General features: G+C 34.5%; 1 protein-coding gene, 1 long non-coding RNA gene and 2 other non-coding genes across 5 annotated transcripts; 1 reads left to right on the top strand and 3 right to left on the bottom strand.

Annotated features, from left to right (window-relative positions):
- The first annotated feature begins 5069 nt into the window (after positions 1-5069).
- Positions 5070-14173, top strand: LOC118051374 (serine/threonine-protein kinase EDR1). 2 transcript variants are annotated; one of them, XM_035061989.2, is made up of 13 exons: positions 5077-5701; positions 7167-7583; positions 7704-7807; positions 8872-10013; positions 10391-10431; positions 10917-10985; positions 11392-11492; positions 11671-11749; positions 11832-11930; positions 12685-12753; positions 12866-12915; positions 13681-13857; positions 13961-14173. In XM_035061989.2, exons 1-13 carry the CDS (start codon positions 5276-5278, stop codon positions 14052-14054), a joined length of 2868 nt encoding a protein of 955 aa, XP_034917880.1. In that variant the 5' UTR covers positions 5077-5275; the 3' UTR covers positions 14055-14173. The 2 variants fall into 2 exon arrangements, with proteins under 2 accessions (XP_073265392.1, XP_034917880.1); XM_073409291.1 differs by lacking the exons at positions 12685-12753; positions 12866-12915; positions 13681-13857; positions 13961-14173 and having other exon boundaries at positions 5070-5701; positions 11598-11749; positions 11832-11935.
- Positions 14174-14844: 671 nt separating this feature from the next.
- LOC118051387 (uncharacterized) lies at positions 14845-16564 on the bottom strand. The gene is made up of 2 exons (XR_004688020.2): positions 15647-16564; positions 14845-15396 (listed from the first exon to the last, which is right to left on the bottom strand). It is a non-coding gene; the product is annotated as an uncharacterized lncRNA (long non-coding RNA).
- Positions 14850-15009, bottom strand: LOC118051540 (U1 spliceosomal RNA). The gene has a single exon (XR_004688051.1). It is a non-coding gene; the product is annotated as a U1 spliceosomal RNA (small nuclear RNA).
- Positions 16565-17513: 949 nt separating the features above from the next.
- Positions 17514-17631, bottom strand: LOC118051526 (U5 spliceosomal RNA). Its single transcript, XR_004688037.1, has one exon. It is a non-coding gene; the product is annotated as a U5 spliceosomal RNA (small nuclear RNA).
- Positions 17632-17860: the final 229 nt, after the last annotated feature.

Raw genomic sequence — 17860 nt, 5'->3', positions numbered from 1 at the left:
TTTATCATCCAAAATCATATGGCGCTGCAAAAACCGGAAGACTAGCCATTGTCATGTAAACGGAAAACTACCCGGCTAGCTAGATCGGTTCTTCATGGCCTCTTTTTTATGCAAACTGATTAGGACTGATCTGTTGAACAATCTCCACATCTAGAAGACTAGAATGACAGGATCGTTTTTTCCTTGTCTCGTGCCATTTTTCATGATTTTACATGATGTTTTGGATTCTTGAGGGAGTAATTTATGAGACGGAAGAAATTCAAGATGGGTGTGAATGTTACCTCCATTGAATTATTATCCACCAGAGAAAAATGAAATAGGATGATTTAGAGTTCTCTAATAAGTTTAGTTTATTTAAAAATATAGTTGTGATTGTTTTTTAAAGTATTTTTCAATTAGAAAAGTATCATAATAATATATTTTTTATTTTTTAAAAAATATTTTTGATATCAGTATATCAAAATTATCTAAAAATACAAAAAAAAAATAATTTAAAGTTAAGAAATTTTTTTTAAAAAAATCAATTTTTTTAAAAAAAAATACTTTTAAAATACAAAAATAAACAGGTCGGTCTTCTTCAATTAACACTAAGGTTGTGTCTATAGAAAGATAAGATTGATGTGTTTAATGAAAGATATATAGATTTAAAATAAATTTATAAGACAGTTTTGAATTGAAAAATATTTGATGTTTTTCTTTTTAAAACATGATTTTATTTTTATTTTTATTTTTATTATTTATGCATAGAGAGTATCTCAATGTTACATAAAACCTCGTAATTTTGAACACCAAATCTCAGAATTCAAATAGAAGTAAAATTTTTTGTAAGTTTTTAGTCTTGACATGAACAATCTCTTTTTGGCTTTAGAAATCGGAAAAAAACGCTATGTGGTGTATATGAAAAATGTATATTTCTTGTTTAATTTGTGATATCTTTGCGGGTAAAAAAAAAGGTGCTGGGACATTTAAACTACTTTTTTTTTTCAATAAATCAATAAAAATTAGGTCAAATTAGTTAAAGATCTATTAAGGAGTATAGTTGCGGTTGTTTTTTCAAGTGTATTTTTTATTAAAATGCATCAAAATAATTTTTTTATTTTAAAAAAATTATTTTTAAAATCAACGCATCAAAATAATTTAAAAATATAAAAAAATTAATTTTTTAAAAACAGAGTTAGACAATATTTACCTAGAAAGTTACCGTGGCCGTGAGATGAACTTTTTCAAATGACATGACAAAAAGGGAGAAGCCACCCTTGTGGTTTGTTCATAGATGAATTTGGAGCTTTAACTCTTCTAGTATGATTTGTCTGTTGTTTAAGTCTATCGTAACCGACCTTTCATGTCATCAATAGACGTCAAATGTCGTGACCCCCTTAGCTTGATGCATGCCCCAGATGGATTAATAAAATATTTTAAAGAATGAGGTAAAACAATGCAAAATCTTCTAGGCTATGTGATTGTCGTTTTCATGGTTTAATCATATTTAAAAAAAAAATTATTTATTTTTAAATTATTTTAATATGTTAATATTAAAAATAAATTTTACAAACATTTTCAAATAAAAAATATTTTTTAAAAAATTCTATCTTAAATGTTTCCCGTCCACGATAAAGAGATACTTCAGGCATGTTTGGAATATTGTGGTAGCGGTAGCGGTTCAAAGTGTTTTTTATTTAAAAATACATTAACACATTAAAATGATCTAAAAATATATAAAAAAAATATTTTAAACAAAAAAATTAAAATTTTAAAAAACACAATTTACACCGCATTCTCAAACATAATAAAAAAAACAGCATATTAAATATACTAATAAGAAAAAAAAAATCCATTAGGTGTTGTTAGATCTTAATGAAACATCATAGGATCACGAAAAGCAAAAGGTGAAGAAAGAGAGATTTAATTATTATTATTTTCCTTACAAGGCATGAAGAGTCAAATGGAAAGATAATATAAATAGAGAAAAGTAACGAATCTTTAACAACAAAAATTATCTTGCTTGCTTTTGGTAGACTTTTTTATATAAAATATTTCATCCTGTTGCGAATATCCATTGGGTCGGCCCAACACCGTGAGAAATTAAAAGCGGAATCTATTTCTTGATTTGTTGGATAGTTTTGTTAGCAAAAAAATACAAAAAAAATCAATTCAGTTTGAATTTGATTTTAATTTTTTTTAGATAACCTAATCTAAATTGAAAAACCCATTATAAACTAAAAGTTTATTAGATAAAATTTTGTAAAAACCAGCCCAGCTAAAAGCCTATAATTAATTCAAATTAGATTTATGTAATTTTAAGAATTATAAAATTAAATCAAACTAATTCATTTAATTTTTTTTTCATTCAATTCCGTTTAAAAACAATAATTTTTTATGTTTAGACTGAACCATTTGAATCAATACCCACCTTTCCAATTAGAATCTGTTTGGTATGGCTGTAGTAATTTTTTTAAAAGTGTTTTTTGTTTGTAAATGTATTGAAATAATTTTATTTTTAACTTATAAAATTTATTTTTAACATTAACATATTTAAATGATCTAAAAATATAAAAATTTAAACAAAATCAAATACAAGAATAAATATACTCTTAATAATTAAATAGCCCGATAAAAAAAGACTAACAAATTCTAATTTTATAAAAATTGCAAGGTCTCTCTCACCTATCTCACATAGCTTGACTATCTGCTCATCTAGATTCTCTTTATTTTTATTTTTTATGTTTCAAAACTACTTTGAAAAATATTAAATTTTTTTGATTAAATTTTTTATTTTAAATTAATATATTTTTAAATGATTTTAATATACTAATATCAAAAATATTTTTTAAAAATAAAAACTAATATTATTTTAATATATTTTAAATAAAAAATATTTTAAAAAATAACAACAATCACGTGCGTGCTAAAATAGAATATTATACTCCCCGTGTCTTCTCATTTCTCATCCCGCGTTAACCCTTCGCCGGTTTGTCTCCGTCCAGGCTACCACATCTAACTTTGAATGACAATATTAGTAATTAATATAAACTTCATGCCCCTTTAATGCTCTCGAGACATTACTTATTGAAAGATAAAATGGCAAGACGTATCTGGTAAGTTTTATTTTAGTTCCTCTTTTATTTTACTTGTTATTTATTATAATTGATCAATAAATGGCATTTATTCTAAAATAACTCTATTATATTAGGAAAAGGATGCCGACAATCTCAAGAGTCAAGACAAATGCTAAAACATTTTTTTCATGCGTCCATTAGCCTTTAAAGTTTTAAGTTTAAGCAGGGATTAAGTTATTAGTTTTTGAAATATTTTAATTTAATTTAAATTTTATATTTTTCAAGAGTCTACATGTTTTTGCAAATAGATTTCGGGTGTGTTTGGCTTGACAATTTAATCTATTTTTTTTATTAAAAATTAATTTATATATTTTTTAGTCCTTTTAATTTATTGGTGTTAAAAATGTAAAAAATATTATTTTCATATATTTTTAAGTAAAAAAATATATTAAATAATAATCACGACCACATTTTAAAACATTTTTATTCATTCAAAGTTGAATGTAAAAAAATAACTAGATGATATGTTTAAAATAAAAATCGTTTTGTTTTTATAGATAGAAAATATTAAGAGTTGAAAATAAAAAAAAATATATTTTCTATTCACTCCTTCCAAAAAAAGAAAAAGAAAAATTAAAACACTTTCGGTGCAAGTCACATCAGCATGGAGGAAAGTAGATGGCAACAATGTGAACAGAGAGAGCATTCTCACTGTTGTTGATTTCACAAGGGATTTCTTCCTTCTCCCCGCCCCTGTCGTTCTCTGATTCATTGCCCAGTCATGGTTCTAGCGGTTTAAAAATATGATTATGATTATTTTTTAAAATATTTTTTATTTAAAAATTTATTAAAATAATATTTATTTTTTAAAATTAATTTAAAATTAAAAAATAATTTTTTTTTTTCAATTTTTTTTTTTTTAAAAACATACAAGTAAATAATTTCTTACACCCTTAATCCCGCCAGTTCGGAAAGGATATGTGTTATTGACAAAGCAACGTTTCTTGCTCTCTCTGTTGTCTTCGCTGTCTGTTTCCTACTTATCCATTGCAGGTGTAAGTAACCCTATTGGTTGGCCAATCCCTCTCTACAACCCGAGCACTATTAGCTCTGGCAATAACAATAATAATAAATAATAATAGTGGTGTTATTATTTATTAATAATAATTGTAATAATAATTTTTATTTTTATTTTTTAAATTGTTATTTTTTAAAATTATTTTATATTATTAAAGCTGTTTTTTTTTTTAATTTCATTTATTTTAATCTCATTATAATTTTATACGAATTGAACTTCATAATTTTTTTAAATTGAATGTTTTGAGTTTAATAACTCGAGCTAAAAATCTAAAAAAATAACATATATTTTTTAAGAGGTTTTATAATTCTTTTTAATTTTTAATTAGATTATTTCAATCATATAATCTAGATCAAGGGTTTGATGAAATATCTTAATGTTAACTTAGTTCTAATTAGTACTTTTACATATTTATTATAAATATTTTTTTATTTTTTATTAATTTTTAATATCTAAATATTATTATTTTTTATTTAAAAAATAGTATATTCTCGTAATGAAGTGTAAGCATAGAGTGGGGTTTCCTCGCTTACCTGAACCCACAAAGTATGCTTTTCAAGAGGGCAGAGTTTTTTCAAATCCAAAAAAAAAAAAAAAGTGTAAGCATAGAGGCTAGTTCATATTCATATATATTTATATAGTAAGTTCTCTTATGTTTTTTTATTTATAAAAGAATGGAAATTAAAAAATATTAATAAAATGGTCTAATCACATCACCAGACGAGCTCGTTATACCTTTTAAAGATTATTTTGAACAAAAATAGTGTGCTTTATTCATAGGTTTTTAAGAGTAAGAAATGAAAAAGAAAAAAATCATTATAAAAAGTACTAAATTAACATTTTTCGAATGGCAAAACCTAGTAATTAAAAGAAACTCCACACCCTTTCTAGTACCGGCCATCGTTAGACCAATTCATTAAGCTTTCCCTCCCTCCAGTAAGCAAACTCGACTTTTCCTAGCCTCGAAAAGTCTCTGTCAAGTCTTGACTCCCAAATAAACTAAATATAAAAAATTAAAGCAAGACAAGAGAAATTTGAAGATAGAAAAATAGAAAGTGAAGGAAGGTGAGAAAATTTTAGCCAAACACAAAGAAATAGAAAACAAAGCGAAAGAGAGAGAGCTAAACAGTAGACAGAGAGTATGAAGCACATTTTCAAGAAGTTACACAAAGGAAGCAACAACGAGTCATCACCAAATCGAACAAGTAACGACACCGCCACGAGCGCGTCGACACCTCCACCACCGCCACCATCATGTTCCTCCGATCACCGAGCTGCCGGAACCGGAAATTCACCGGAGAATCCTCCATCAACATCGCCTTCACCGGCGACGACAGCGCAACCGTTTGCGTTTGGTAATCGGACGGATTACTTTGCGTCGGAGGAGGACTTTCAGGTGCAATTAGCGTTGGCGATTAGCGCGTCGAATTCGGAGTTTAGAGATGATACGGAGAAGGATCAGATACGTGCCGCGACGTTGTTGAGTTTAGGAGGAGAGAATAATCGGATTGATGTGGATAGAGAGAAAGGAGAGGGAAAAGTGGAGGATTTGTCGAGGTATTATTGGGTGAGTTCATTTTTAATAATAAGTTCTTGATTTTCTTGTTTCTTTAATTTATTTTTTAGTGAATGAGGTTGAATTAGGGTTTCAATTGCTTCCTTTCCTTGCTTCTCTAATTTAAGTTTTAGTGGATGGAGTTGAATTAGGGTTTTAATTTCTTCTTTTTTTGTGGTTGAACTAGTTTTTGGTTAATGAGGTTCAGTGTTTGGAATATGTGTAATTTAGTGATCAATCAAGGGAAAATGAACGTAAATTAAATGTTATTGAGTCCGGTTATTGTAAGGAATTTAGTTCCGAGTTTAGTTGAATTAAGAAAATCTAGTCAATTTGAGCATTTTTTAGGTCTTCAATCCGGATAACTGTAGTGGATGAGCTTGGGAGTGCTAAATTGTTTCTGCTTATTGTAAGTTACCGTGTCAAATTTAGCTTAATTAGGGAAATTTAGTTGATTTGAGCTGTTTTTGAGTCTTTGATGTGGTGAATTGTAGTGGATGAACTTTGGGGTTATTAAATTTGTGGGAAGAAAGATTAAAGTGTCTGAATTTTGGAGGTGAAGTGCTCAGTCAGTTTTGGATACCATGAATTGTTGAGAATGAGTTTGAAGTTGAGTGTTTAGTTTTGGTTTTGGTTATTGATCATGAGTGTTTGAGCTGAGGAATTTATTTTTAAGGTTGCATGACAGAGTTTTGTTTAGTTTACTGTTAAGCTACGGAAAATCTAGTTGGATAAAATGTGCATGAGTTTCCTACATGTTCATTTGTAGTATGTAAGGCTTGACCATAATGTTTTCCTGTTTGCCAGTTTACTTGCTGTTTAAGTGCACATTATGTTGGATTGAAGTGTCAAGGAAAATTGCTTTAAGACTTTCTGCTTGTTTTTTTTTTTAACAACCATTAGTTTGTAATAACTTGGGCATACATTGATTCAAACATGCAAAAAATTTGAGTTAATGAACTTTAAATTGATGTAACTCATCTATCAAACTATATGTGAAAACTTATCTGGCCAAAAAGTCCAAGTTTGGTGGTAGTTAGTGAAGATAAACTCGTGTTGGATGGTCAGCTGAAGCAATCCTCCCAGAGATGCTGTTAGCAGCAATATAATTTTGGTTCTGTTAAATATAAAATAATTTGGTTCTATTAAATTAGCTATAATGCTGTGTGCAAAACATAAAAAAAAACTTCATGCTAAGCTACACCCTGGAACATTTCACATTAGAGCCTTCTCAAGGTCAATGGATTTTGAAGATATCTCATGGAAAGTGAAAATTGGCAAAGGAACGAGTTTCGTTTACAATAATCTTGATATACATGATGTAGTTGATGAAGGTTGTGTAGGCGCTTCATAAATGATAAATGTGCGGCACACCTGGAACTTTTCTAGCTTCATTTAAGTTTTCTGTGAATGTGTGCTATCAAATAATGCTTTCCTAGTTTTATTTCCCTTGATCCGAGTTGGATTGCTTCACCAGGAATATAACGTTCTTGATTATGGGGAGAGAGTGATGGATGGTTTCTATGATGTGTTCTGCACAAGCTCAGCAGTTCAAGGAAAAATGCCATCCCTCATGGACCTAGAAACAAATGCTGGCGGTTCTGGTTTTGAAGCTGTAATAGTTAATCGAAAAGTTGATCCTGCCTTGGAAGAGCTGATGCAAATTGCACAATGTATTGCATTAGACTGGCTTGCAACCGATGTTACTATTTTGGTGCAGCAGCTGGCTGAACTTGTTACAGGACACATGGGTGGCCCAGTAAAGGATGCCAACTTGATTTTGGCAAAGTGGATGGAGAGAAGCACAGGGTTAAGAACTTCTCTTCAAACTAGTGTATTGCCTATTGGGTCCGTAAATATTGGTCTGTCTCGACATCGAGCGTTGCTTTTCAAGGTCAGCATCATACTTCCATTAGTGATTGCCTGAGGGTTTTGTTGTTGCAGCAATCTTGTATATTTTAAGTTAGGCTGCTTGGAATAGCTATATTCATAATTTTTGTTTGCCTGGATCTAGGTGTTGGCCGATACCATTAAGTTACCTTGTCGACTGGTGAAAGGTAGTCATTACACTGGCATTGAGGACGATGCTGTCAATATAATAAAGTTAGAGGATGAAAGGTTGTGGCTTGTCCTTGCTGTATGTTTTTATATCTATTAGCTCATTCTTTATCTTTTCCGGGTCTGTCAATAGTTTTTAACTCTCAAGATGACCATCTTCTTTGCATATGCAAGTAGGTTTCTTTTAGTGTATTATTCTCTCTTATTCTATACTGCTTCTGTTTAGGTTTTAGTCCAATGTGTAATCAACTCTTTCTACCTTTTGTAGTGAAGTCATTCTTTGAATGAAAACTTCAAACTGCTACAGGGATATAGAAAGTAAGTTGATAGAACTGACTGACTGGGAAGAGGATTATTGTTGGACCCCCTCAAGTACCTAATTGGTGGAAGAAATTACATGTTTTATATTTTTTCCACGGCCACATCTTATACATTGATAGAATGTTTTGTTACACGTTGCAGATTTTCCTTGTACATGGCTATTTTTCTTAAAATCTCAACCAGTTTCACTAGAATGAATTTCTTTTGCTCTGGTTGGGTCAAGGAGGAACCTGCTATTTTTTGTTGACTGTTCACTAGTTGCTTTCTTAGTTAGGAATGGGGGTCAGGCTTTGGTAATAAGCATTTGAAATAATGCAAGACATGCTTGTATAGACTAAGAGAATTGAGTTTGTCACTTGATTTTACAGACCAAGTATGACCCACAATGTAAAGGCTTGGATCCCTGTTTGAAAGGTCATGGAAAAGTACATGTCCTCTATGCCTCATTAATGCAGAGACACACAAAAGCAGGGGCGTATATACGGGTCCTTTCTGGCTGTTGCAATCAATCCTTGTTTATGCTATAATTGTTGTGTGCAACTTATTGTTTTCTTCTTTTCAATTTCTTTTGTGGCCATCTCTGTTTATAAAGGTGTAGTTTTGCTTACTTGCTGTTAAATAACTAAAAATCCAATTTGTCAAATCAATGCAACATCATATGCACAGATTTTGTTGGAGACACTGGAGCTATTCTTTCATGTTCTTGTAAAAATGCTCACCTGCATTTCTGTGTCCTGTCTGTGTATGGTAGATGCAAAATATTTGTGTGTTTTCACTTGTAACTATATTTTTTCTGCCTTCAGAGAGTTTTTGGTTGATCTCATGGCAGCTCCCGGTACACTTATACCAGCTGATGTTCCTAGTGCAAAAGACACTACCTTTAAGATCCCTGCTCCTCACTCTAATCAAACTGGAGTGGTTTTTGCTAGATCAAAACCATTAACTGGCGAAGGCACTAGTCAGAACTCTTCAGTGGATGGCATTTCGCCTTTGGATAGAATATTAAGTTCTGAAAATGCAGAATTCCTGCCTTCTTTCTCTGGTTCAAGTAACAATGCTGGTGTTGGTTCTTCTGGAGTATCAAATAAAGCAGCTCCTACAAATCAGCTTGGTAATATAGCTTCCACAGCCTTTGGGACTTCTGTATACAAAGGGAGTCGTGGGGTGCATGCAATTGGTGATGGTATGCGGATGAATGTTAATGTAGTCCCATATGTTCCTAATACCTCAGAGGATTCTAAAAACCTTTTTGCAGATCTTAATCCATTCCAGATCAAGGGAACTGGCAAAAGTTTCATGCACAACAAACCTGCAGAGAATAAAATTAATGAGTTTCAAGGACGGAAAAATAACCCCGTTCCCAGCCCACCCGCACCATTGATGTGGAAGAATCGATTTGCTTACAATGAGGTGCCTAGAAGAAAAGATAATGATAATGTGGAGGGCCTTTATCCTAGAATCAATCGGGAACATAATAATTATAATCACTCCTCCTTAGCTTCCACCAGTTTGTCTGAAAAAGTTTATCCACAGGGTTTCAAGTCATCCAGTAATTTAAATACATCCAATAGAGAAAGTGACACCAGGAATTCTGCGAGCAGTGCCAGTTCAGAATTGTCATCATATACTAATCAAGGCTACAGTTTGCCTTCTGTTGAGGAAGTAAACTCAAATTTTGAAGAAAAACTCTGGGATGCAAAGAATTTGCAAAATGACATGGAAGCCTCGGTTAAAGAAAGTGAAGACAATGAAATTGGTTTCCATGACCGTAGAAAGTGCATACATGACAGATTTATGGGGACCAATCTAAAGCTGAAGGGTCCAGAAAGTCCTAGCACATCAGTTGATTCCAGCTCTCACAGGGTTGATCAAATATTGGATGACGTAGATGTAGGTGATGAAATTTGCTGGGAAGATTTGGTTTTTGGTGAAAGGATTGGACTAGGTAATGCAAATGGCTGGTCATATTGTGTTGGAATTCATCGGGGATTCACTATTTCTGAATTGCTTCTACATAATCATGTGCATACATGTGTGTGTGTGTGTGAGCATGCACATGCACACTCACGTACAAAACCAATGTGTAATATGAAATATGCATCTAGTTATCTTTAACCTAAAATATTCTTTAGAATATTTTCCCTTGTTTTCATGAGAATTTGTCTCATGCTATTGACTTGAGAAAAAAAAATGATTAAGGTCTTAATTTTCTTGTGGAGGTCAGAAACTCTTTGTTTCCTTCTCATTTGTGTCTTACGCAGGCATGATTATAAGGAGGATTAGTGTCTGAAGACAGTTTCTCACATGTTTTCTTGTGAATAGGTTCATATGGGGAGGTCTATAACGCTGATTGGAATGGCACGGTGAGCCTGACTTTCTTCATTTAATTGTTCTTTACTTTTGTATTTTGTCATTGTAGCTCAAATTTATTTATTAGAAATGTGGAAAATCTGTCTCATTTTTCTCTTGATATCCTGGTTTTATCTTAATCAATTGATGTCTAAATTTGATGTTTATTTTCTCTGATTATTCTCTCTTTGGACTATCTCAAGTGGGTTGCTGTTGTGGAGTTTACCATGAAAGATAACTGGAGATAAATGTAGTGCCAAAAATGTTGGTCAAATTTTGAAAATCTACATTGACTGGAAACCAAAACATGTGTTTTAAATTAACCTGGATATGTGGTTAGAGAAGAACGTTCTTCATTGATGTCTAAATATAGTGGTTAATTGTTCTGTTACACTAATTACTAGCATAAGTGCTTGCTTGCTGAATTTTGGAAGTTTGGTGGGAGAAATAGAACTGTAATTTCTAATCTTCTAGCTGGTGGATTGTTGTTAAATCACAGGAGGTTGCTGTGAAGAAGTTCTTAGACCAGGATTTCTCAGGTGCTGCTTTGGATGAATTCAAAAGAGAAGTAAGCAACAATTCAGCTTTCCTAGTATTCATATAATAAACCTATTTCCAGTTACCATTTAGCCACATGAAACCAAAAGATACAAAACATAATGGCACTGACATAGTAAATGCCCTGTATGGCCATGCATGTGGCTATAACCTTCTCTTGGTAGTGCCATGTCCTGTTGTACTTAAAGTTCTTGGATTTAACAGCACTTGATAATCGTTTGATTTCCCACGTTCTTTTCCATCAAGATCTTGGGAAATATTTGACTTGTAAAAATTGATTTAGTGTCATTTGAGTTGCCTTCGTCATTCAGCACATGCACATATCTAAAGAAATCTGGGCGTGCCAGAGATCATATTCATTTCTTTTTAGTTCAAAATCATTGACCAAATCTTTGATTTCTGTTCTGTTATGTAAGGTTCGAATAATGCGTAGATTGCGTCATCCAAACGTTGTTCTTTTTATGGGTGCTGTTACTCGACCTCCAAACCTGTCTATCATCACAGAGTTTCTTCCAAGGTATATAATTATGTGCTTCATTTTGTTGTCTCATCTTTAATGTGATAAACTTTTTTTGAAGCAACAGTGAGTGCTAGCCATCTCTGTGATTTCATCTATGTGTAGGGTATTGATACTTGGTTACATGCTTATGTATGCTTCAGCTGACAGTTTCTTGAATAACGTTTTGGTTTTCCAGAGGAAGCTTATACCGTATTCTACATCGTCCTCAGTGTCAAATTGATGAGAAGCGTAGAATAAAGATGGCTCTCGATGTGGTATGAATTATCAGCCATTTATTCTTTTAAATTTGTACTTTACACCCTTTTGTTAGATTTCAAATCCCTTCTTGCACTGCAGGCAAGGGGCATGAATTGCTTGCATGCCAGTACACCAACAATAGTTCATCGGGATTTGAAGTCGCCAAATCTTTTGGTTGATGAAAACTGGACTGTCAAGGTATGGAACTTTATTGTCACCTGACTCCCATTTGTTTGTTGTTCTGATTTATCTTTCTTCTCATAATAATTAGTACTGCAAAAACTGGACACGCATGTAGGTGGCTACTGGTTCAAATTTAAAAAATGGGGGTGAACTGTTAGATTAATTATTACGTGTAATTTTTTAGGGTACAAAAGGTGGGTGCAAAAATAATTTCTAAGATTGTTTGTTAGGAGGTTAAAAACCATGTGTACTAGTTGGTCAACTATAATAAAATTAAAAAAATATATCAAGTGATGTAATATTAGAAGCTACCACTAACAAGGGTAAGTGAAAGAGAGGATGAGGTTGAAGGGTAATTTTAGATGACAGTTATCAATGACAGTTCTTAGATATCTAATATTAAATGGTGTCATTGAAGGAAAAATACCATAGAAGCTCTCTGGGTGATTTTATTCAAATCTTATTCTGTCATTTGGTGTTCTTAATAGCTAGCTAGTTTAAAGGAGGATCATATGAGCTGTACACGCCCACTGATTTTCGTTTACCCAGCCTTGTCACTTGCAGCTTGTATTTAGCCAGAAAGTCCAATGTGATGGTTTATTTGTTGAACTCGGGTTTTCTTCAATCTGTTGATTTTTTTTTTATAAGAGACTATATGTGACAAGTTGCTCAAAAGTTGAAGATACAAATCATGAAGAAGCAAATAATAGCCTGCAGTTAGAATTAGTTTTGGGTGTATTTTTTTACTGATGTTGCGGTTTCCTGGCAGGTTTGTGATTTTGGGCTCTCACGCTTGAAGCATAACACCTTTTTATCATCCAAATCAACTGCAGGAACGGTGAGAATTTTATTTCCCGGCTAATATTCAGAAAAAAATAGCTTTCATGGCTGAAGGGAGTGGATGCATTGTTTGTCTATTATTTCTAATTGAGTTGTCTTTGATGTGTTAGCCTGAGTGGATGGCACCTGAAGTTCTCCGTAATGAACCCTCAAATGAGAAGTGAGTTGATTTTTCCTCTTCACTGCTTTCAGATTTACCAACTTTCTTGCACTTCCACCACCTCTAAGCGGGGTCAATTTCTTCTAGTTTTTCAATGCTTTGTTTTATTGATAAGAGCATGGTAGAGCAGCCTATGAAACTCTGCTCCATGAGAAGCCATTTGAGTACAACTATTTTCTCCTGCTTTGCACTGGAATTATAGTTGATAATATTAATTTGAACCCATAATTAACAGCAATATCTCATGATTGAGCATTACTATCCCCTCAAAAAGGGAGAAATTATTAGGTAGTCTTGAGTCCAACACATCGCCCATGGATTAGGCCAATAAACACAAGACACAGAGACAAATCTACCTAATAATTATCTCGTGATTGAGTATTACTGCCCCCCTAAAACAGAGGGATCATCTAGAGTCATGTTTTCTAGGTTCAAAAAATAATCTTTTCTTGAATGATGCCTAAATTGCGGTCTATTGGTGTCTCCAACTGTGACATATATGTAATTGCATACTATAATTACTGTATTTATGCTGTGTGGATTCCCCTTTGTAGTTGGGACTTGGGAATACCAATTGTTACTTGCAGCATTAGTCATTGGGACAAAACTAGCTTTAAAATGACCATATAAATGGAAAACCAACTGCAGTTCTATCATCCGTTGTGTTGGAGAAAGGTTTTCACTGGTGCTCTGGCGTCATGTATAAATTTATTTATTGGACCACTGTACTAAATAGGTATTTTGTTTCTTCTGTTGATTGTGCAGGTGTGATATATATAGCTTTGGAGTGATTCTTTGGGAACTTGCTACGCTAAAATCGCCATGGAGCGGGATGAACCCTATGCAAGTTGTGGGTGCAGTTGGTTTCCAGAACCGTCGTCTTGAAATCCCCAAGGAAGTTGATCCCCTGGTTGCAAGGATAATTTGCGAATGTTGGCAGACGTAAGTTGAGAGGAAAATTTGTAAATTAGTTTCTAATGCCATCCCTTCATTAACACAAAATCAGTCACTGATGGCTGGCTCTCTTTGTTGTGCTTTTCTCCAGTGATCCAAACCTGCGCCCCTCATTTGCAGAGCTGGCAGTCACTCTCATGCCTTTGCAGCGGCTGGTTGCCCCTTCACATCTAAGATCAATCTAGCCCACCTCCGCAACAAGAGATTTCAGTAAATTCTTCACCCCGAGATGTCTCAGTTTTGCAATTGTGAATATGGAGACACTCTGTTATTGGCCATTGGTGAGGCGCCATTGTATGAAATCACCCCCCCCCCAAAAAAAAAAAAAAAAAAACAAAACAAAACAAAACAAAGAAAGAAAGAAAGAAAACAAGGAGAAAGAAAAGATTAGAAAAATTGTAGGCAGTGTTTTGTGTAAGTAATATACTTGAGCTGCTGCTGCCAAATGAGCATAGCAGCTCCCTGTACAGTTCGGTTTCCATGAATGTGCATTAAGGAATTGGAACTACGTTACAGGTGTTATGACCTTGGGACATTTGTCATTTTAAAATACAATTGCAAATGTGAGTGTTACACATCTTCGAGATTATTGCTCACATTCTCTTGAGACTCTCCTTGTTTACCAAGGATATTGTCCTGACGAGATTGATGGTTAAGGCGACGATGAATGAAGCTAAAGATGCTCAATATTATTTGCCCTGAGGAAGATTAGCAGTGTTACAATTAACACCTTGAGCAAGCTTCTTTCTATGGCTATATTTTCACAACTACAACTCGCACTCCCATCACCTCGCAAGGAGATTTTATCTAACCTATGCCCCAATATTCGCTTCTATGGCTATATTTTCAAAACTCCTGGCACTCCCATCACCTTGCAAGGAAATTATCTAACCAATGCTCCATATTAGTAACATATGAACTTGGAATTTAGAATCGCACTCCCAAGTCGGAATTCCAAGAAATCTTGAGATAGAATTGGACAGGGGCCGCGGCTTGCGCAGCCCCCTCTCCCACAAATTTTGACGCAGGATCTCCCACTTGGGGAGACCTTAAGCCAGCACCCATCCTCAGTGCAATGGACATCACTGACCTAGGCCATAGACCTTCCTGATCGCCCATAGACCCCGTCCAGGTAAGTATGGAACATGTTGCTTCGAGCTTCTTATTTATAGACACATTCCTTGCTTAAACGTTGTCTTTTCCCTGTGTGGGATTGTAAAGTTGAACGTACAACGCTTCACTGCGTTCCCAAAGCACCTGCACACGCATTTTTTCTAGTCCAATGAGTTATATTTAATACCGAGTAGAGATATGTTGATGCCTACAAAACTGATTGATTGTATGGTAGAGAATCAAAATCCAGAATTAGTGAAGGTTGCAAGTAAAGCATTTCCATCCCAAGTATCTGTTCCCAAAAAAGAACTTTAAAGGTGATTTGGTGAGAGAATTTGGGCAGCTTCCTCCGAAGCTTTGTATTGAGACCTTGATCAATGCATCATCCCCAATCTCGTGACAATTGATGATAATCTAACTTGGAACAAAAGGAAAAAAAAAAGAACAATGAAATATCAGAAATTACCAAGGAGAAAATGCTGTTCATCTTGAAAGAAAAACAGCCAGCGGCTCATTGTTATTAATACAGTGAATAGAAAAGTTGTTACACGGAAATCTCAGGTTTCTCATTGATGATTCTTGTACAAAGACATGCTATTCTTCATCATAGGACTGAAAATTGACTGGAAATAGAATCTAATTTATACTAAGAAGGAATACATACATATGCGTTTTTGACAGTACCAAGCAATGTCTGACAGCAGATAACAAGCCAGGTAGACCCGTTCCGCGTGGTGTGTTCATTCCAAAAGAACTATGGAGTTCAGGGTTCCACCTGACCTGACATCAACTGTATAGGCATAAGGATGAATGGAATAGAGAATCGGGTCAAGGAACTAACTTTTTTCGCTTACTCTTCATTGAATGGCTCTATTTATATAGCTTACGCTTACAAAATGAAGCCCGCCAGTAAGAGAAATGAAGTGAGTCGGGGATCGGCGAGTGAGGGCAGCGTCCATCGGTGTAGCTAATGCCGTGGTGAGTGACCAAGGCGAACGCTTGACCAATTGTAGAAGGATTGGGGTCCTCCAACTATGGCCCAGAGCACTGTGACCGAATGCAAGTAGCCTGAGACCGCCTTAAGGCGCTTAGCCCTCTCTCTTTTGTTTTTAGGATCTTGGGCTTGCTTTTTTTAGGCATGGCATTAGAAGATCTTTACTGTTTTATAAAGACTGCCTGTTTGTATGGGATGAGTTCTAACCCGGTTGAAAGCAGAGAATGAAATGTGGGAAGCGAGCTTGCTTTCCCGGTGGTGGTGGTTCTTTTTCTCCTAAAAGATGCTGCTGATTCTGATCCTCTTTCCCCTACCTCCTAAAAAGAGCTCTTGCTTGGCACAAATCTCACTCACCGGCCTAAACGACGAGCAAGGACGCGGACGTGAGAGCAAGGGATCGCCCAACGAATGCACGAGCTCCAAAGAGGGAGGCAAAAGCCATGCTTTCAGAGAAGGGGCGGTCCGAATCTTATCTACGAGAATAACTGACCAAGCCGTGCCATAAGGCCTATTCTCCAACTCCAAAAGAAACGAGGCCAAGCCTTTAGGTTGTATAAGGAGGTTAAGCCGGAAGACATTTTAGTTTGATTTGCTTTTTTAACCTGATCCGCTGACCCGACGACCTGAGTGCTTGCCTTAACCCTTTGTATTTGTTTCCAGCATGGACTCGGGCCTGGGATTGTCATACCACTCGTAGGCAGGGCCGTCGAGGGAAAGGGAAAATTGTCTCAACAGCAAAGACCCATTTGTGGCGGTGTCCCGACAAGCAGTAATGACATGAGACAAGTGTCTTTTAGGGCCCATCAAACTTAGAAATGGTGGATAAGGAAGCGTGTAATGATATATGGAGGATATGGACTGCGATAAGGCTGGATTGGTCTTGCTCTTTTATTTACTTACTTCAAGCCTATCAGCAGAAAAAGAGCGGGAAGCAGAAGCTTTTGGGCTTTTCATGGAAGGCAGCATTCACACGTGAGCGAATTTCTTCTAGGTATCAATGCGCACTAATTGCTAGCTACCTTCCTCTTTCTTTATTCAATTTCTAGTTAGCCTTTTGGACAGGGCTATAATAAAATAAAGAATGAAAAGCATCCCTTCTCCCGTCCTCCTTCGAGACGTGCCTAAGCTCAGTCTGTCTTGCTGAATGATAAATTTCTAAATAAGAAGGTGAAGGGAGAATGTGAAAGTGAAACCCTCCAATAAATCCACTCGGAATGTAAAATAAACATTTATTTTATACAGTAAATTAAATATGTTTCGTAATGGGGTAACAGGGGTTATATATTATTTTAAAAAATTATTTATATATATACATCCGTGTAAATATTATGATATAAAATGGGGCAAATTAAATAATACTTGTTAAATTTATATTTATTTTAAAAAAATAAAATGGGGTAAAGAAATTTGAATAAAAAAATTTCTATCCATTAAAAAAAACAAACTAATCATACAGAAACACAACGTTTATGTTTTAAATGGTTAGGAAGGTAAACTAAATCGAAATTTCTCAAACTTTAAACTGTATAGTTAGGGTACTTCCCGCAAGGAAAAGTACCCTCCAAAAATAAGCGTATGCCGCTGATTGCGGCGCGCACACGGTATTCTTTAGTAAAAGGCGAAAGAATAGTTCGCTTTGTGCTCACCGCGCGGCTGCGTGCTTATTCCTTCCTGTCTGCTCCATTTTTATAGGCGCTTGCTCACGGGTTATTTCGTATTGCTCCGATATGGGTTGTCTTGTAATTTTGTCCCCGCATGCCCGCAAGCAATGAGACAATCAGACCATTTGATGAAAACAAAAACCAGACGAAACGAAAGATATCATGAAAATCAAACTACTGGCAGAATTGAAGAATGTCTGATCAGTGTTTGAAACTAGATATG

Source organism: Populus alba, chromosome 5 (genome assembly GCF_005239225.2).
Source record: "Populus alba chromosome 5, ASM523922v2, whole genome shotgun sequence".
Taxonomy (NCBI): Eukaryota; Viridiplantae; Streptophyta; class Magnoliopsida; order Malpighiales; family Salicaceae; genus Populus; species Populus alba.
Note: the sequence above shows the minus strand (reverse complement) of the source record. Positions and strands in the feature narration are given on the sequence as shown.